The 19149-nt window shown below is 57.2% G+C and overlaps 5 protein-coding genes across 5 annotated transcripts; 3 read left to right on the top strand and 2 right to left on the bottom strand.

Moving 5' to 3' along the window:
* Positions 1 to 362: 362 nt before the first annotated feature.
* Positions 363 to 5664, top strand: FA10DRAFT_277909 (hypothetical protein; the record flags this gene model as incomplete). Its single annotated transcript, XM_025523415.1, has 2 exons — positions 363 to 449; positions 523 to 5664. 2 exons carry the CDS (start codon positions 363 to 365, stop codon positions 5662 to 5664), a joined length of 5229 nt encoding a protein of 1742 aa, XP_025381545.1.
* A 532-nt stretch (positions 5665 to 6196) lies between these two features.
* On the top strand, positions 6197 to 9201 carry FA10DRAFT_274310 (P-loop containing nucleoside triphosphate hydrolase protein; the record flags this gene model as incomplete). The annotated part of the gene is made up of 6 exons (XM_025523213.1): positions 6197 to 6283; positions 6318 to 6790; positions 6853 to 7450; positions 7637 to 7718; positions 7793 to 7997; positions 8034 to 9201. 6 exons carry the CDS (start codon positions 6197 to 6199, stop codon positions 9199 to 9201), a joined length of 2613 nt encoding a protein of 870 aa, XP_025381544.1.
* A 485-nt stretch (positions 9202 to 9686) lies between these two features.
* FA10DRAFT_214701 (glycoside hydrolase/deacetylase) lies at positions 9687 to 10777 on the bottom strand (the record flags this gene model as incomplete). Its single annotated transcript, XM_025518480.1, has 2 exons — positions 9687 to 10447; positions 10513 to 10777. Coding segments are annotated over 2 exons (1026 nt in total), but the record flags the coding sequence as incomplete, so codon positions are not given.
* A 755-nt stretch (positions 10778 to 11532) lies between these two features.
* On the top strand, positions 11533 to 14134 carry FA10DRAFT_277906 (hypothetical protein). The gene is made up of 11 exons (XM_025523414.1): positions 11533 to 11957; positions 12117 to 12354; positions 12399 to 12438; positions 12495 to 12506; positions 12563 to 12633; positions 12688 to 12701; positions 12761 to 12799; positions 12854 to 12865; positions 12924 to 13003; positions 13057 to 13179; positions 13242 to 14134. Exons 1-11 carry the CDS (start codon positions 11894 to 11896, stop codon positions 13953 to 13955), a joined length of 1407 nt encoding a protein of 468 aa, XP_025381542.1. The 5' UTR covers positions 11533 to 11893; the 3' UTR covers positions 13956 to 14134.
* On the bottom strand, positions 14107 to 17437 carry FA10DRAFT_46966 (hypothetical protein). The gene is made up of 2 exons (XM_025525503.1): positions 16669 to 17437; positions 14107 to 16593 (listed from the first exon to the last, which is right to left on the bottom strand). The coding sequence occupies exons 1-2, from the start codon at positions 17235 to 17237 to the stop codon at positions 14379 to 14381; spliced, it is 2784 nt and encodes a 927-aa protein (XP_025381541.1). The 5' UTR covers positions 17238 to 17437; the 3' UTR covers positions 14107 to 14378.
* Between the last annotated feature and the right edge of the window lie 1712 nt (positions 17438 to 19149).

Raw genomic sequence — 19149 nt, 5'->3', positions numbered from 1 at the left:
GGAGGATATATCCTCCCCTTTTTTTAAATTACCTCTGTTCAAGCCCGCGTCTCCCTCAATCTTCACTCTCGTCGCTCTCTCCGCCTCTTCCTCTCTCTCTTCCTCTCCTCTCGCTCATTCTCGCTCGAAACACACAGACACAGACACACACACATTCTCTCTCTCTCATTCCTCGCTACCGTTCGCTCCCTCGCCAACATTTCTCTAAGCACTGAACAACCAGCACACCTTAAGCGAAACCAGTGACCATTCAAGGCCCGCGTCCAAGGTAATCACGCCCAGACACGAGACTCAAGGGCGGCGACCGCACTTCAAAAGCAGCTAGAAAGCAACCGCAGTACATCCTTAAGCATACCTCCATCATGCAAGAGACCGTCGCCATGCCCGTTGCCGGCTCCAGCAACCGAGGCAAGGATCGCGATAGCAGAATCCAATCCGCCAAAAAGAAGGTGAGTCTGACCAGAGAAGGGCCAAAGACTCATGCCAGATTGCAAAGCTGACAGATACACTGCCCGTGCACAGCTCAAGTCCTACCAAGCCAAGCAGGCGCAGGCTGAAAAGGCAAAGCGAATCTCGATGAACTACACTGGCGGCTCGGCCGGTCCAAGCCGCCAACAGCGATCTTCGTCGCCGACGTCCATCGTGGGAAACGTCATTGAGAACGCGGCCAGGCAGAGCAATGGCCATCTCTTCGCCTCTGACGTGGGAGAGAGCGCTGGAAGCCGTCCCTCGTCGGCTGGAGATGTGTCGCAGGTCCAACAGCAGCAGCATTCAAGGAGGCATTCTCGAACGTCGTCCCGTGCCGGCCACGGTCGAGGACACTCGAGGACCGGGTCAATCTCCTTTTCTCAGACTGCCCTTGCACAGGCAACCTTTACGGCCGCCGTCGCAGCCAACACAGGTCTTGCAGAGAACAGCACCGCTCCAGCTACTCGACACTCGACGAGCTTTGTAGCCAACACGGCCACGAGCCACACAAGAGGTCACTCCCGGAGCGGCTCGAGAAGCGCAACAGGCCGGGCTCGCCCCGTTAGCTTCTTCGGAGGTGCAAAGCACGAAATCAAAGTTTCGCTCATCGACGAGTCCCTCTTCGGCGGCAAGCCAAAGGAGGCTAAGATCGATGCAGACGAAGCTGCACGGGGCGATTGGGACGACGTCGATGCTCAGATCGAAGACGAGTGCCTCAAAACACCAACAATGGCCCAGCCGTCGGCCTTCCAGACGGCTCCATCGACGCCTGCAGATGCGATCGTCGATACTTCCAACGATATCACACCGCAGCAGCCAAAGGCGCATGCTCGCAGGGCCAGCCGTCACACGCGCAAATCAAGCGTAGCCACAAAGAGGGAGAGCATGGAGATTATGGGCGGTCTGGGCCTCCTCGCAGCCATGAGTCAAGCGCCGTCATCGGACAGCTTGAGCAGCAGTGCGAACCGTCGCAGAAGCTCGAACCGGTTCAGTGGGCTGCAGTCTGCCAGTGTCCTTTTCGGCAACTCACCACTGGCCTCCTCTTCCGACATTGCGGCCGACCGTCGGTCCGGTGTTCGACTCTCACACCAGCGCCAGCCCTCTGGTATCAACAGCGATTGGCGGAGCGCCCTGCAGGCCGCGCGTGAGAACGACAACGACGACGAGCGTCTCACGGCTCTCGAAAAGCTCGAAGGTCGTAGACCATCGTCCTCATCGCCGGGTCAGCACCGTGAGACACGGTCGGACCTCAACGACAGGAGGCACTCGCGTCAAAGCAGTGTCCAGCTGCCGTCCTTTGATGATGTCCACGGTCCAGACGGCATGGACAAGCGAGCGAGCCTCAACTTGCTTGAGTCAAACATGGCCTCGACGAGCAGCGAGCGCCCGTCTTCGATCATCGGTGCCCGTGGCCTCGCCCCTCCCGTGGCGAGTGGTGGTGTAGCAGCTGCTGTCGCGCTTGGGGGCGGTACCAGCCCTTCGCTGCCGTCAGAGTCCCCGGCCGTCACCGCGAGCGCCGAGTCCACTGCTACTTCTGCCCGGCCCCAGTCGATGTTCCTCTCTGGTGATCAGCTGGAAGGTCTGGGAACTCTTCTTGAGGAGGAGGAAGAAGAGGAAGAAGGGGCATCCATGTCGCCAGTCAAGGAAAAGGCATCGTTCATGGACCAGGAGCGCAAACGCCAAAAGGAAGCCGAGCAGGAGGCCGTGAAGAGGAGCAGGCGGGCGAGCCTGACGCCGCGTCCGCTGAAGCTCAAGAGCCGACCGGCGAGTCTCTTTATGGGCTCGCAACTCGGAACCATGACGCCTAGCATGTCGCTTCCGACCATGTCTGCCTCTTCGTCGTCCCAGGAAGAGTCCGAGCCGGAGAAAAGCGCAGACTCTGAGGCATCGATTGCGTCCAGCGAGCCGGACCGTGCTCGCATTTCGTCGAACCATGCAACTCTCGACTCGAACGCGGGGGCACCCTGGTCTCTTTCGAGCGCTCAGCAGAAGCTTGCCGATGCGCGTGCCTCACCGTCTCCGAAGGATCTTCCCAGTATTGATACGAAGAGGAGCTGGCGCTCTTCGATGCCGGCTCCACCGCGTGGCATGAGCTCGGCCATCTCGTCCGCTTCATCCGTCCCCTCTGCCACCAACCAACCCACTAGTTCCACTCCCCCTCGACAGGGCATGCGCGCACTTCGCTTAGGAAGCAGCGGTCTCTCCACGTCGACATCGGCAGCCGATCTCGAACGCTCTGCGGCCCAGCATCCAGTTCCCAACGATTCAATCAGCTCAGAGGCAAGTACCAAGTCGGCGTCGACCAATTCTGCATCCAACCGCCGCGGGAGCATCATCTACAACCCGGCCCCGAATATGCCTTCGCCCCTCGCCGTCTCTCGCGAAGACCTCGGCCACGGCGTTCCCTCTTCCTCTCCCGTCATTTCTTCTAATGCTTCCGGGGTCACGGGCATGCGGCGGAGCAGCATCCATTACAAGGCCGCCTCGCCGAGTACACCAACCAAGACCAATGCTCCGGGCTCTGCTCCTGCCGAGACTGTCGGTACAAATTCGCCCGCCCCAAGCTATTTCCCACCACAGTCTGCTCCAGCGTCGAGCGCTGCGGCTGGCGGCGGTGTTCCCATGCCAATGTTCGAGGAGCTCAAGTCAAAGCATCAGCGCGATGTGGCTCTGCTAGACGACGTCCGCAAGGAGGTTGCCCGTCTCAACCGTGAGATGGCTCACGAGACGGAGCGGTCCACGCGCGAATACACTGAACTGGAGCGCTGGAGCGCCGAGGAGAAAAGAGGCCTGGGTACTCGCATCGAACACCTCGAGACGGCCATCGCCGAAATCGTGGCTGTGCGAGACGCTCGCGAAGACGCTTTCAAGGAGGAAAGGGAAAAGGTCGAAGAAGAGCTCCGGCAGAAAGCGGAGAAGCTCGAGGATGCAGAGGCCGAGCGAGACATGCTCCAAGACGACGTCGAAGGCTGGAGGACACGGTGCGGCGATTTGGAAAAGTCGTCGCAAAAGGACCGTGCGGTACTCGACGAGGAAAAACGGCTCCGCGCAAATGCGCAGAGCAAGGTCAAGGAACTCCTCGACCTCGTCGACCAGCACGGCATTGCACCGCCCCGTCCTCGGCAAGAGTATGCGGCCGACGACGTCAGCTATGCCGATTTCCCAATGGATCTTGTCTCAGCGCTCAGGAGTCCCGCGCTGGGTGGTGCGAGCCCATCGGCGAATGCGGGCTACTTCTCGCCAAAGATTCCCCAGCACGACGGTGCAGCTTCCCTTCCTCCCCCTCAGGCCGTGAAGCTGCTCAAGGATATGCGTCAGCAGATCTTTAACCTTGCCGGCAGTCTTGAGCACGAGCGATCGGAACATCTCAAGGCCAAGGAGGAGGCCGATGCGCTTAGGGCAGAGAATGCCAGGCTCGCCAGCTCTTTCCAGGACGCCTCTGGAGTCAACTCAACCTTCAACACGACGATCAGCAGCGGAGGAGACAGCCCGCTTCGCCGCGATGGAGGGGCGTACAAGGGTGAAGACAGCACGTTTGACGATGTGAACGGCGGCATGAGCTGCTCGACGACGCTCAGTAGCCTCACTTCAACACCACCAAAGACGACGCCCACCAAAGATGCGAATGTGCAGAGGAGCAGCTCAGGCAGTGGCATGGTGGGCAAGAACCGAAAGCACGTCTTTGCCTATGACAGCAGCATGGGAAGCGCCAGCTTTGGCAGCGGCAGCGTGGGCACCAATCTGTCGAGCGGATTGACATCGGAGCACGACCACCACCACCAGCACAACGAACATGACTCTTCGTCCCAGAAGGGTAGCCAGGACCATCTGACTGGAGCCATGGATGTCCTGGACGGCGTCGCAGCTTCGGAAGCCGATTTGGTCGGGCTGGGCGTCAGCAAGCTGCAGACTTTGGATGAGGAAGAGGAGGCGACGACCGAAGCAGAAACTCCGGGCAGCAATGCGCCCACGCCTGTTCCTTATGCTCAAGATCGTGTTCAGACTGTCGAGGATTCAGCTCGCGACTCCTTTGATCTCGAGGCCGGTGCCGACATTGACGTTGAGTCGATCGCTCCTTCCACACCTGCGTTGGACCGCCGCGATGAGGCAGAGCAGGGTGGAGCGCTGCCCGTAGTCGCCATCAGCGGCGAAATGAGCGAGGCGGGCCACTCCAAGTCGAGCACGCAGTCCAGTGCATCGTCATCGGCTGAATCCCACGGTCCTGTGTCGCCGTATGCAAGCGGTGAAGACGAGCAAAGGGAGAGCCGATTCAATGACGATGGTCTCGACACGTTTGACTCGGCCCTCTGGTGCGGAGACGACCACTTTGTCGAAGACTACCTCGATGAAGAAGCCGACGAGGCTGGCTCCGTGGCCCGACCAGAATTCATCCGCGAATGGAGCTTCCAGAAGGCCTCGGAGGCGATCCGAGCCAAGCGAGCAAAGGCGGCCGAGTACCGCCGCGCTCGGGTTGAGGCGGCTCGGAAAGGGCTCGAACACCGTCGGCAAGAGGAGGAGCGACAGCGCAAGAAGCGAAGGCCAAGCATCGATGACTTCTTCGGCATCATGAAGCTTGATGAGTCGATGTCACTTCCTGCCCTGCCGACGCCCGATGAGGCTCTGGACATGCCGCCCGTGTACATCGACCAGCACAGGGCCGATTCTCAGCGTTTCTCTGCAGGGAGCAATTACGACAACAGCCCGAGAATGTCGATGCGTATCGATGGACCTGCATACAGCTACCATCCACAGCACCAGCACCAGCAGCAACGACCGCCCGTGGCCAAGAGCGCATATGTGGCCGCAACACGGGACAGCGGCAACTACAGGCCCATGTCTTCGTCTTCCCTCGCCCAAGACGGTGGCAGGTTCTCTCAAGACTACTATCAGCAACAACAACAACAGCAGCTGCAGCAGCAGCAGCAGCAGCCAGCTTCTGTACAGGAGCAGCAGGTAGCGGCGGCGGCGGCAGCAGCAGCGGGCGGAGGAATGTTGTCTCGGGTCAGCCTGTCAGGCTTGACGAGCGCCTTCTCCGGCTTGGGCGGGTACCTGCTCAGTGGCCAAGGCAACGCTGTCAATATGGCTGCCGCGGCCACAAAGGCCTGCACACGGTCCGACGATCCCGAAAATCACTATCACAACGAGGACGGCGGCAGCATCAGCTGGACTGCAACCCGTCGTCTCGAGGAGGCTTAATTTGTCCCCATCCTTTCTTGTTCCCCCCTCCATCTCCCTGGGTCACACAGCAACAATCGCAAACCGCAAAGGGCACCGACTTCACCGGCACTACCTTAGCCTCGATCGATATCATGTATTCTTTTTCCCCCTTCTCTCGTATTTCTACCAGCACAATTTTCTTCGCTTCTTCTCTCTCTCTCTTCTTTTCCAACGATGATCTTTTCTTTTTATTCTCTCTGTTACTTTAGCGTCCTGATGGCATAAGGACGTACGACAATACATGGTCTTTCTCTAGCATCCTCCCAGGGATGATTGGCACACGTACGCTCTGGCTTTCCAATCAGCTTGGTGCCCAAGTCACGTCAAGATGAGGCAGGAGGGAGTGGAGGGTGCGCGAGTGTCGGACAAAATTTTCAGAAGATTGGTCCCCTAAGCAACCCTCGAGAAAGCAACACCAAAAACTCCAACCTTGGCTTGGGTTCCGTTGGCTCGCTGCGCTGCTGGGGTGATCTGATCGTGGAGGAGAAGCGATGCTGGCGTACGGGAGTGGATGTCGAGGGGCGTACCAGGGGTGTACCCGACCGCGACTCGCGGCCACGCTCGCCCGTCAATCGGCGACGAGGACGCCCTGGCGCCTGTGCCTGTCCACCTCTGCAGCACCAGCCTCGCAGCATGCGCGAGAGCGCTTTGAGCGGCTCCGTAACGTCTCCTTTTGGGGCCACATCGATGCAGGAAAGACGACACTGACGGAGCGTGTCTTGTATCTCTCTGGCGCGCTCTCGCCGCCGTCAGGCGCCGCCGGGCCTTCGACGGGAGCAGCAGCGGCAGGAGGCCCGATGCCCGGCGATGTCGACTCGGGCAGCACCGTGACGGACTTCCTCGAGGCGGAGCGTGAGCGCGGCATCACGATCCAGAGCGCCGCCGTCGGGCCCATTTCCTGGAGCCCCTTGGGCGGGGCATCGGCAAGGGAAAAAGGAGCCGATGGAGGCAGGGTCGACATCACGCTCGTCGACACGCCAGGCCACATCGACTTTACAATCGAGGTCGAGCGGAGCCTTCGAGTCGCCGACGGATGCGTCGTTCTCGTCGATGGCGTCGAAGGTGTGGAGAGCCAGACGGAAGGCGTGTGGAACATTGCGCAGAGGTCAGTTCTTGTTGCTGCTTCTCTTCTCAGCCGAGAATACTGATCAGAGGCCCCGGGAACAGGTACAATGTTCGATCGCACATCGTCTTTGTCAACAAGATGGACCGCGTGGGCGCTTCTTTGAGGAAAAGTATCGCTTCCATAGTCGAGCGAGGGCTCCACCCTCGTCCGACCTTGCTGCAGCTCCCGGTCTACTCGACATCGGCGTCTGCCAAGGCCAATGGCGAAGACGAGGGCATCGTGGGGCTGATCGACCTGGTCGACGACAGCTTGCATGTGCATTTTTTTGGAGGGAAAGCAGGCGAGACTGTCGAACGGGTTGCGTTAGGCGAAGCGGTCAAACGCAGGCGCATCGACCAGGCACTTGCTGATGAGGCGCATAGAGCGAGGGAGGCACTCGTCGAAGCCGTCGCGAGTCTGGACGAGGCGCTGCTCGAGCATGTATTGACCGAGAGCGATGCAGGTACGGGAAGTGCCTCGGTCCCGACGCACCTCTTGCGACCGGCCATTAGAAGACTGGTCGCCAAGGGGGAGATCCTAGCGGTGCTTTGCGGCTCAGCGCACAAGAACGTCGGTGTGCAAAACGTCCTCGATGCCATTGCTTGGTACCTACCGAGCCCAACCGAAGCGGGCGACTTCGATGCTTCTGCCAAGAGGGGTGTCGAGGGAGGATGCGTCTGGGCAAACATAGATGCAGAAGGGGCAGGCACACAAAAGGCGCCGACGCGAGCGGCTCATCGGAAGAAGGGGAGTGAGGCGGTCAGAAAGGAGGGGCCTGTTCCATCGGAGCAATCGCACCAGCAAGACAGCGATGGGCACGAGAGCAAGGTTGGCGTCAGCGTACAGGATGGCGAGCTCGCCGCGTTGGCGTTCAAGGTCGTCTGGGACAAGCGCAAAGGTCCCATGACTTTTGTGCGAGTCTATGCTGGTGAGCTTCTTCTTCTTCCTCCGCTTGAGGACGAGCCACTTTCTTGCCCATGCTGACGCTATTTTAATCACCAGGTACGCTGTCAAGAACGTCAACGCTGCTCAACACGACGACACAAACAAAGGAGAGGCTGTCTAAGCTGCTTCTTCCTTATGCCGACCAATTCGTCGAAACAGAGGAGATTGGGGCGGGACAGATTGCCGTGCTGCTTGGGTTGAGAGATACGAGGACGGGCGATACACTGGTGGATCTGCGAGCCTCATCTTCAAAGACAACACCGTGGGCAGGACACGCAAAGTCTCTGCGGTTGCGCAGGGTGGATGTCCCACCGCCAGTCTTTAGCATGTCGGTCGAGGCCCTGTCCAAATCGGACGAGTCGAACGTGAAGGAGGCTCTCGACATGCTCGTTCGCACCGACCCCAGCTTGCGTCTTGACGATGGCTCCTCTTCCTCCACTGACGGCAGCGGTGGACTCGGCGCCGCTGGCACTGGACAGACGGTGTTGAGTGGCATGGGTGAGCTTCACCTCGAGATCGCAAGGGACAGGCTCAAGGGCGAGTTTGGCGCAAAGGCCAATCTGGGCGGCGTCAGGGTCAGCTATCGAGAGACTATTGCGGGCGATGATGAGGGGGTAGAAGGCGAGACACGGGTAGAAGAGGTTCTCGATAGAGAGGTGATGGGCAAGCCGCTCAAAGCTGGCCTTGAGCTGCGTCTGAAGCGGCTGAGCGCGCAAGATGGTCCAGGCGACGACACGTTGGGCGGCAACATCATCGACATTGATCTCGACGATGAGCTGCTGCGGGGAGGCAACGAACGCAGCGCATCAGCCGTTGCAAAGCGGCCCGACGAGGTTCTGGACAGCACCGCGATGCGGCAGGCGCTTCGGGCAGGCCTCGTTGCGAGTCTCTCGAGGGGCCCACTCACTTCGAACCCGCTCAGCGGACTTCACATCTCCGTCTCGCACGTCCAGACCTTTGGGCAGGACCTCACACCGGCCAGGGCGCTGAGCCTCGCCGCATCGTCTGCCCTGCGGAAAGCCGTCAAGGAGAGGGGCGCCAAGATGATGGAGCCCGTCATGAAGCTCCGCGTAGAGTGTCAGGAATCGCATCTGGGGAAAGTCGTAGCAGACCTCACGAGCGAGCAGCACGGCGTGGTCGAGCATGTAGACCACGAAGGTCTGGCCGAGCAGGGCGCTGAGGGAGCGAGCACGAGCGAGAGCCGCTTGCAAGGCATCTACCTACCCCCTTCGTCTGCAAGCGCGCCGCTCGAGTCGACGAGTGACTCGCTCGAGCTCTCGCCCACGGACGCACGGCAGCGGACGACGATCCACGCCCTGGCTCCCCTCGCGAGGCTCGTGAGCTACAGCAGCAGGCTCAGGGCCCTCACAGCTGGCTCAGGCACATTTACGATGCGCCTTTCTGGCTTCCAGACCGTCGGTGCGGATCGAGAAAGGGAAATCTTGACCAGCCTCGGTCGCATGTAGCCAGACTTACAGTACCGTGTATGCATGTAACAATATTAATCCAGCATTGCTTCAGCCGCACGAGAGCAATTGTCAGCCGAAAACGAGCCATTGGTGATACAGAAGGGGTCGCTTGTGCGACTAAATTAATTGATGATGATGATGATGTTGTTGTTGATGATGATGATGAAACGAAGTGATGATGAGACGTCTCAAGACCTCTAAGCGGATCGAGAATCTACAATGTAAGAGAGAGAGGGAGAGCTAGCTAAAGCGAAAGTATAATGTCCATCAAAGTAAGAGAGGAGAGAGAAAGAGAAAGCACTTTAGAAGAGGTAGAGGCCAACGGCCAGCACCGACAGTCCCATCGACGAGAAGGACGTGGCGACGTTGGAAGTGGCACCGCCCGTCGAAATGCGGGCCGATTGAGGCTCAGCATTGGAGCTCTGCTTGGACGCAGAAGAGGTGCCCTTCGTGGAGCTTGACGAGGAGCTGCTGCTGCTGCTGCCATTCGAAGTCTTGGCGGCCTGGATCGCACCAGGGAGGATGCTGTCGGCCTTTGTAGGCGCTTCGGCGCCATTCTGTGCGTTGGTGTACCATGGCATTCCAGCGCCGAGGTCCGAAATGGCCTTGGGCTTCCATCCCTGCCCCTTGAGCTTGGGGTAGTAGTCTTCGAAGATCTGCACCGTCTCCTTTCGGAGCTCGTGCTCGAGGACAATGACGCCAGGCGACTTGGGGCCGACGAGAGCCTTGTTGATAGCCGCCTCAACCGATGCGCGGTCCTTGCCAGGGTTCTCGCCAGGGCATGCCGTCTTGAAGCCCTTGGTCATGCACCAATCGTTGGACTCGGTGTCCCACATGACGCAGGTGACGTTGAAGACTTCCGTTGCAATCGCCCTGACACGAGCATCAATGTCGCCCTGGGGCGGGCGCATCTTTGTTGCAATGTAGCCTGTGGCGTCGTAGATGATCTGCAAGTTCCAGCCCAGCTCACCCACGACACCAAGGTCGTCCTTGGTCGTGAGGAGCGAGTGGGACCACGTGTGTAGCGCAAGCTCTTGACCCTTGTTGGCCGCCTCCTTGACGACGTCCATGTAGTCGACGACCTGGCTGCCAATCATGAAGTGCGTTGCACTCTGGTTGTTCTGCTCAAGGAAGGTGTACAGCTTCGAGCTGGCGCCAGTCGGTCCATCATCGAAGGAGATGGCCCACTCGTTGTCGGGGGCCTGGTAGATGTCGTTGGGTCCGTTGCATTTTGCGGTTGTCCCTGCGGGATGAACAGAGAAAAGATCAGTATTGAATTAAAGGCATTACCGGAGCATGAAAACTCACAGCTGCACCAGTCCTTGTTGTAAGTGCCCGGGTAAGTGTTGCTGCCATCGGGGTTCTCCGTGGACAAGGGAACGTCGGGAATCTTGCCGGCGGCCTTGGCCTTGTTGTAGGCATCAACCCACTCCTGCTTGAGGCTCGAAGGAGGTGGTGTCTGGAGCTGCGGGGGGTATTGGCTCGCCTGTGCGCTTTGACGACGGACAAATTGCTTGTGGCCCGAAGAGGAAGACGAAGAAGACGACGCCGACACGGCACCAGCCAGTGTCAACGCTGCTGAAAGGAACGTCGAAGCTTTGACCATAATTGTCTATGGAACTGGGAACAGAGAAAGGAGTGTGTTTGGGGTGTTTGGGGTGTTTGGTGGTGCTGTTGACGGAGTGCAGGAGACAAAGGTCGAGATAAAGGGAGGACCAGCCTCTGTCTATCTTGTGTTCTTGTTGCTCCTGTAGGTGGACGCCCCAGGCGAAGTGATAAAATTAGATGCAGAAATAAGTGGCCTCCCTGCTTTTCCCCCTTGGCCGTACTGAGAAATTCTCCTAGCAAATAAAATAAAAAAAGAAAGGGAGACACCCGCACGGTCTGAGTACCTTCACAGCTCGCTTGGGACAGCGAGCAAGAAGACCGCAACAGTGGTATTCCACTCGCTTGCACAATGACTAGAATGACTATCATTTGTTGAGACATCCAGGCATCCGTGACGACGGTGTCCCTGCGCAAGTTGCTTGGCATTCCTTCGACCATCAACATACAGCCATCTCTCGTTGCCTGCATGTTGCCTGCAGCGACATGACGATGCGAATCACTACTGCTTTGCTCACGCAGCGGCTATCATTGGGCGATCTTGTTTTCTTCGCTTCGTGGATCTTCCATGACGAACCGCACGGAATTCCGCCGTTGGTTGCAGGAGCAGCGGATCTTCTCTTTCGGTCGGATAACATCAGGTACCTGACCAGTGGTCACCGACGACAGGTATATAATCCGTATTAAAAGAGGCGAAGCAGATGACTAGTGCAGCGCCCTCTAGACTCAAAGTAAAACATCATTTGCTAAAAATGAAGAAGCGAAAGAAGCAAAGAATCTTCACTTCATCGGGCGACAAAAGAAAGCCGCAAACCGGAGGGTCTGTCACTTGAGATAAGTTTTCTCCGCGGCTATCCTGCCCGGCTAATGCAAACACGTGTTGGCAGTTTTCCGTGTTTCGTGACAAGCATCTAATTAGCCTTGGGAACTTGATAGGACGAAAGGAGCTAGCAGCTACGACGTTTCTCGCGTGGCGCAGTTAAGGTCACTACCGAAGCGCTGTGTCAATCTCGCTGCGACGACGGCGCTCAGGCGACTTCGACATTATTGGACTGGGTGGCAAAGTCGGTGACTCTTCATCGGAATGTCGGTCGATGAATCGCTGCGCTGCAACTTCCTGTCGTGCCGCAAGTCGCTAAACTTGGATGGTGACTGGTCAGGCTATTGTTGACCGTCAGCCTGAGACCCTGATCAGCTCCTTTTGTATCTAGGCCGCGCTGTCGTGACCATTTGTTCCCGTTAGCAAGGAAATGTAAGAAGGTATTGCGCGCTCCTTGAATCCTGACTATTCTCTTCTTGGCGTACAGACATCTTCTGTTTTGATTGCGCCAATCAGCTCTTCTCTGGCACAAAGACTTGTCCCGCGTGCGAGACCTACCTGGGCGGCAATGACGAATTGGCTCTAACGGAGCTTTGCTATTCGGCAGACCGGAAGACGGTGATCCAAATGACTCTTCTTTACTTCTCGGCTCGTACTCACCGCGAGTGGCTGATCTCGGCAGACCCTCTTGGCCGGAGTCACACCTCCCGTCGTTATGTGAGAATGTATTTCCCTGGTATTCATCTTCCTACTCACTTCCTTGTTGAAGGGAGATATGCTCGCGCGCAATCTCCTTCTATCAGTATCAAGTAAGCGTTAAGCTAGAGGAGTTCCCTCACTGTGCTACTGACTGCGCCCGATGAAGTCAATGCAGGAGGTAAGACTGCCCCTCCGCACGCTATCTCTGCATCCTACCATGTCCGTACCCGCTAGGCCGCCTTTCAGCGCATGATCCTTAAGAATGCCCAGGAGAGGGCGGCGGTACTTGAGACGAGGATCGAAAAGTGAGTTGGGACTATCTTCTGGTTGAGACACACACACTAAAGATGTCTTTGCAGCATCGTGGCGGAAGGTTTGCAGCTTCCTATGGTCTTCCCTCTGCGTGAGGATGATTGACTGAAGGTCTCACAGCCAACAATGAGGTCAAAAACTTGCAGAACACCATCTTATGTGAATTCTGGTGTTGATGGCATTGAAGAAGTAGTACTGAACAACATCTTTCAGCTTTCAAGACGGGTCTGTCGCTTCTCCATCTTCATCAGCGGTTCATGTCATTGACGAGGCCACGAGATAGATCTGGAAGTGGAAAAAGAGAAGAATCACAATCTTTCCAGCGCATTGCGCACTTCGAAGGCCGACTACGATCGACTCAAAGTCCGTCTGATCTCCTGCCTTCCCCTTTGCAAGAAAAGCTGACGCATCGATAGGCCCAATGGGACAGTAATTTGCGCAAGTCTCTCAATCCGGGCACTTCGCAGGGTGCGAAATTATACGATGCTGCGGCGGCTGCCAGCTTTAGCGGACAATCGAGACCTTTCGTCCACAACGGCGTGAGTGACAGTGTCGGTACAGTGCGGACAGTCTTTCTTTATACGCTCGAAAATGCATGCAGATGGGAAACGGAAGTATCCACTCAAGCGCGACGTTCAGCTCCAAGTCCAAACACATGGGAGATTCCCGTCCTATCTGGCAAGCTCAGCTCAATGATGCCGCTGGAGGCGTGGCTGCGGCAATGGCGACCCCGTCGCATCACTCTCGAGCTTCTCCGAGGGTAAAACCGAGCTTCGGAAAGACGCATGTACAGACGAAGTCAGGCGGAAGCCAGCCTTTCGTCGCGGGGAGGACGACCGGTAGCCCTTCTCCTCGCTCTCAGCACTCATTTCTTCCATCGCATGTGAGCAATGACACGCCTTCGATTGCGCAACACAACGAGTATTCTGCTACTGGAACATGGAAAGCGCGTTCTCCGCCAAGCCTCAGCCGACGGATGACTCATGAGACACACGAGACTGACTCCCATGGCCGTGCGAACGTCGATGGCCTCTTAACGCCTCGTCAACACCGTGCGAGCGCAGGGCTGTCTCGGAGTGTGGGAAGGGATGCGGAACAATTAGCCTCCACACCTCGTCCAGCAATCTCCGCCATGCCTCTTCCAACTCCGCGCAAGAACGCCACTCCTGACGTGGCAGTCGCTGGCTTGTCTGCGCGCGATCACAACAGCCACGGTCGGGTGCTTACGTCGGGCCGCGAGGACCATGAAATCGCAGAGGCTAGGCGTGCCGGAACACCTGCCCACAATTCTTTCCGGTTCGCTCCAGCGTCGTGAATATGCCCAAGTTCTTCAAGAAGGCCGACTCCCATTTCACTCACTCGCAACAAAAGATCTTTCACTCACCACCTGTCGGAGCAGACAAACATCACGACCCGAAGACCAGGAGAAAACACCCTACTTTGACATCTAGAAACAAAGCAAATGACAAATCTCGATCCAGATTCAGCATGATAGATTTTCTTGGTCAGACTACGACAGAACAGGTTTTGCGAGTGTTGACGGGATGAGAGATGATGCGAGTTTATTCTTCGTTTTGGAGCGAGCCCATAGACGTAACGAGACGAGACGAATAAGGGAGAGGTGGGAAGCGATGGAAGCTATGGGGAAATAGGCAAAAGAAAAGGGGGAGGTGGGTGGGTACTGTACTGCTATTGAGGAAGCAATGGTGCAAAAGGTCCGTGGAGCGAGGAGCCAGCTTCATCGGCCGGTAAATCTTCTCGCAGCCAATGTCGGCGTTTTGTCATCGTTGGCCGATCCTGTTCCCGACGTCAGCGAGTCGTCCTCGGAACGTTCTTGCTGTTGCTGCTGTGCTTGCATGGCCTGCTGATATGGTGGTGGTGGCGAATCCTCACCGGCATTTGTCACATTGGCGTTGTTCACGTTGATGTCCCCTTCGTTGCCCGCAACGGTGGCACCAAGATTCGTCGCGCTTGTCCTCCTGACCAAACGGTTAGCATTGCTCCTTGTCGTCGATGCTCCCGGTAGGTCGTCGCTGCCTGGCGTTGCGCCAATCTGCAAACGGCTGCTAGTGCTTGCCTCTGTAGATGCTGGCCCCTTTTCCCCCTCGGCAAAGCGACTCGGCTGCTGCTGACTAGTCCACGTTCCTGCGAATCGACCGGCGCCCGCAGGAGGGGGGCTTGGCGGACTGTGGATCTCCACACTGCCCAGCGGCTCCATCTCGCTCGAATCAGTCGACGAGCTCATATTGAGGCCAGAGCCACTGAAACCCATCGAAGACGACGAAGACGAGCCTCCGTGTTGATGCTGCCTCGCTGCTCGCTGAAGATGAGGTAGGATCTCACTGCCAGTCTCGACGTCAAATTGTCTCGAGGGGCTCGGCGTCCGACCCCCGGCGCCAACAGTGGCCATCATACCTTGCAGTGAAGGGCTCGCTGCACGAATTGTGTTTGCAATTGCGCCATTGGTCGGGAAAAAGCTGGCGGCCCAATTGCCCAACGAATTAGTGCGGGAGTGAGGAGCGGTGAACGATGAAGTGGCCGTCGTAGAGCCCAACCATGCAGAATTTGGCGTGCTGCTGACTGACGAGCTGGTCGGGCTTGCCATTGTGCCATCGTCTGTTCTTGAAGTTACGCTGCTCGAACTGTCGCCTGTGCTATTGCCTCGGTCGCCTACAAAGTATGCCGGCAAGTAGAGCATACCACCAGCACCCCGAGCTGAAGAGCCTCTTGCCCCCGATCCCCCAAAGTTGATGAAGCTTTTTGATCTTGCCTTGTACTTGCTTGCGCTCCCGCTCCGCGCCAAGTCGGCAGCCTCGGCCACTTCGGTCTCGCTGAGGCCTCCTTCGCTGCTCGACGGCCGACTTCTCGCCAAACCGTCCCTGACCCATGCCAGAAGCCCGGAGCTCTCGGGGACGCTACCCTGCTCGGCGTTGAGTCCCGGTCCCAAGTCGTCTTCCTCCTCGGATCCCACCTCTCCACCACCTCCTTCCCTCAAATCAAACATGGGCATCGATACCCTCTGCGGTCGAGGGGCAGCCACACGCACCGTCGAGGACCCAGAGCCGGACGCCATGGCCTCAGCAGCAGCAGCTGCCGATATCGTCTGGGTACCGGAATGTTTGCGCCGAGTATTTGGTTTCTCACTACCCTTGCTATTCGACAGCGATTTGCGAAGCTTTCTCGCATCGGGATCGCTGAGAGGAAGCTGAATCCATCGGCCTCCTCCGCCTCTCCGACCACTCGCGGTGTTGCTCCTCCTCCTGCCATCGACGCGCAAGCTGACTTGTCCTAGCAGCCTCGGCAGCAAACTTCTCCCGAGGCCATATATGACGATGCAGCCGCCCAGGAACATGAGGAAGCGCCCATGATCACGGAGGAAGATGAGAAAGTCGGCATCATTGGCGTGCCAGCTGGAGCCATAGAAGTGCCGGAAGAAGGCATCGGGGGCCTCTGAGGGTTTCGCATTCTTGCCATACAGCGGCTTGGGGAGCACGCGAATACCCGAAAAGCCAGCAGCCGGGTTCGAAGACGTAGACGGCATGGACTGGCCGTGGGCGTCGACGTAGAGGCCGTACGATGCGCTGACGAACATGGGCCCGGTACTGAACATGACCGTCGGGTAATGGGTGAGATACCGGTGGTTGAAGGTGACGAGATTGTGGATCAGGTGGTCCATGAACGGGTGGCCCTTTGCGGCCAACATGACATCGTTGGACACACCGACAGGAATTGTCTTTGGCAGGACGACCTCGAAGCGCAGCAAAGGATCAAAGCGACGGAGGCAGCCCACATCGAGATCCATGTAGATGCCGCCAAAGTGATGTAGAATGAAGTAGCGAATGGCGTCTGCTCGCTGGATCGGGTAGGGATAGGCATCGAATATGGGCACAAACCAGGAGTAGTGTTCGACGAGGAATTTGCGCGAGTCGGCATCTGTCCACAGCATGTACTCGCTAAGGGACGTGTGTACCCGTCAGCCAAAGCATTGAACGCCATCCAGAGGCTTTAGGAAGAAAAAAGACACTCACTAGTCAGGGTGCATCTGAGCGCATTCATCACGCACAGCCTGCCAGACGGGGGGCAAGATGTTGTCTTTCCATGTCTGATGAATGATCCTGGGAATCTTCTCTGGTGGGTCCTTTGGATCCCAAGCCTTGACCGAGTTGTCTCTTCCCGGTGGCTTGAAGATCTGGCCCTCCGCATCGCCCCAACCAGCAGCCCTTGCGGCCTCCTCTTGAGCCTTCGCTATGGCTTCAGACAGGCGCCTGCTCTCCTCGCTGATAGGTGCAGCAATGACCCTTGAAGGCTTGTCGGAGCTGTCTTGTAAGATCGACGACGCTGACGTGGGCGAGGGTCGCAGATTGAGAGCCTTTGACAACCAGGGGTATTTTGACCTCCACGACCAAGGTAGCTGGTTGACATCGCCACTCCACTGGATCTCTTCCCAGGACCCTAACTCCTCCGGCTGGATGATGGCCGAGGCATCGATGGAGAAATAAGCATTGACGGCATAGAGGAAGACGACTGTGCCGCCGAGGAAGAGGCCCAAGAGAACGAGAAGGAGCTGCGTCGTCCTCCTGCTAAAGAGTCTCGCCATTCTCGTTGATTGCTGATCGCTTCCTGTTTGGTCGCGTCACTGGCAGTGCTGTGCCGTCTCCCCGTGACGTCGACCTTTCGCGACGGGTAGCAGATAAGAGGGGAAGCTTTCAACGTTGTCCTTGACGAGCCCTGCAGGGTGCCATCAAGAAGGGGAAAAGGGCAACTGCAGAAAGACGCGGGCGCAGACGTAAAGTGAATTATTTGCGTTGCGGTGCGCAAAACAGGTGCCGCCGACGCCAAGGGTTTCCTCGTTCTCGTCGATGGATTTTTAGCCAACTGACCAAAGACGCAGTCGTCGAATATTGAAAAGAGTTTGAGGCAAAAAGAGCCCCGAGGGCGAAGGAGAGGAAGGCAAGTGGGAGGTGGAGCGTGAGTGACGTGCTTGCTCTGCTCCTTTCTTATTCCCGCTTCCAGTCCTCTTGGTGGTGGCGTGCGAGCACGGGCTCGGATTCGTTGAGAAAAGAAGCAGCTTTGCGAAGAAGAGATTGACGTAAACGGAGGCGACGAGCGTCGGAGGGACAGGACCGAGAGAAATTTGACGAGCTTATCGGCCCGGCATGGTCTCTTAGGCTGACGTTCTCTGATCTTTTTGCTCGTGCTTGTGGGCTGGGATAGGAGCCGGCGCGATGTAGGCTGCACAGCCGTCGTCGAAGGGTGGCGGTCGTCGAGGGAGGGAATAGGATTAGGTTACACCTCGGAGTGGGAGGGGATGAAGAAGAGCAGCTCAGACGACCTTGTTGTGCGGTCCTGTGTTAGTTTTGGCAGGAAATCATAATACCAATTTGACTACTACTACTACTACTACACTGAGCTAGTCAGCTTAGGCATCTGAATAAACTTGGGTATGCAACTTTCTCTTTCCCCTCGCTTTTTTGTTTTTCTTGGTGGATTCGGCTTGCTCTCCGGCCTTGCCTAAATTGCAGAGAATTCGCTCCCTCTCAAACCACGCTCAGTAGTACGTATTGGCATGCTACTATCGTCATAGTGGGCCGGTGCGTGGGGGAAGATTGCACTTAGCTTCGTACCTTTTTTCCCAAGAGGCGATGACTTCTTTATCAGCTGGCTTCCGCTCTTATTCGGAACGTCGCCCTTGTCTGGCCGGCTGGGAGATCAGACGTGTCGAAGGGTCCGGCAGGCCGGCAGAGGACGGACCCAGCTTATAATTTTTCAATCCTGCACAGCCAACTAAAGCATTTTGCTGACAGGTCGGAAAGAGGCTTGGCTGCATCTTGATATGATTTTGGACCAGGCTAGACTCTACCCTTTTGAAGCTCAGCCATTGTTGCTAAAAATGGGAAAGACGGACCTCAGCTCTGGTCGGAGCTGTGGCATGTCTTTGGCACTTCTTGATGCTCTGCGCTCTACGGATAAGAGCATTCGGCAAGCCGGCGCTATCAATGGGTGTGACCGTTCATCCGTGCCGTGTAATCATGGTACTGCACAGAAGAGACAGTGCGAATTTCTAATCGGCTCTCCCTCGGAACAGATTGAGTTCTCCGTCGGAACAGACTTCCTCGGAACGCTCAATCCTTTTCGTGTTTCGGTCAAGAAAAGCCGCGGAGCTTCGTAAGTCACGATGAGACGAATGCTTCCGGCTTGCTTCTCCGTCATGCGCAGAATGGAGAGGAGGCGTAGTTGGAACCGAACGTCTGCTACAGGCAGGACTTATCCTTATGGATCCGGTAGTATGGCAGTATTAGCAGCGGTAGTAGTAGATATGATCTCTTTCATCACTACAAAGAGCTGCGAAGACTTTGGCACATCATGAACTTGACTTTGGCATGGCTTTGCTCATGGTGAGAGGAGATGAGATCCTTCATTGGTGCCCGATCTCTGGACAATCGACGCAGATGAAGAAGCCACGACATAGAAGGAGGGCGGGCGCGAGCGTACACTCGCGCTGGACTCAG

The sequence above is a fragment of the Acaromyces ingoldii genome (assembly GCF_003144295.1).
Source record: "Acaromyces ingoldii strain MCA 4198 unplaced genomic scaffold FA10scaffold_1, whole genome shotgun sequence".
NCBI lineage: Eukaryota > Fungi > Basidiomycota > Exobasidiomycetes > Exobasidiales > Cryptobasidiaceae > Acaromyces > Acaromyces ingoldii.
This window is presented reverse-complemented; position numbering and strand designations above follow the sequence as displayed.

Bases quoted from the DNA above. Each gene is read 5' to 3' on its own strand.
- FA10DRAFT_277906 (XM_025523414.1), top strand. From the start codon at position 11,894: ATGTCGGTCGATGAATCGCTGCGCTGCAACTTCCTGTCGTGCCGCAAG. The intron at 11,958-12,116 runs GTGACTGGTCAG...CTTGGCGTACAG, and splicing joins CAAGTCGCTAAACTTGGATG to ACATCTTCTGTTTTGATTGC. The intron at 13,180-13,241 runs GTGAGTGACAGT...AAATGCATGCAG, and splicing joins GACCTTTCGTCCACAACGGC to ATGGGAAACGGAAGTATCCA.
- FA10DRAFT_46966 (XM_025525503.1), bottom strand. From the start codon at position 17,237: ATGGCGAGACTCTTTAGCAGGAGGACGACGCAGCTCCTTCTCGTTCTC. The intron at 16,594-16,668 runs GTGAGTGTCTTT...CACGTCCCTTAG, and splicing joins GCTCAGATGCACCCTGACTA to CGAGTACATGCTGTGGACAG.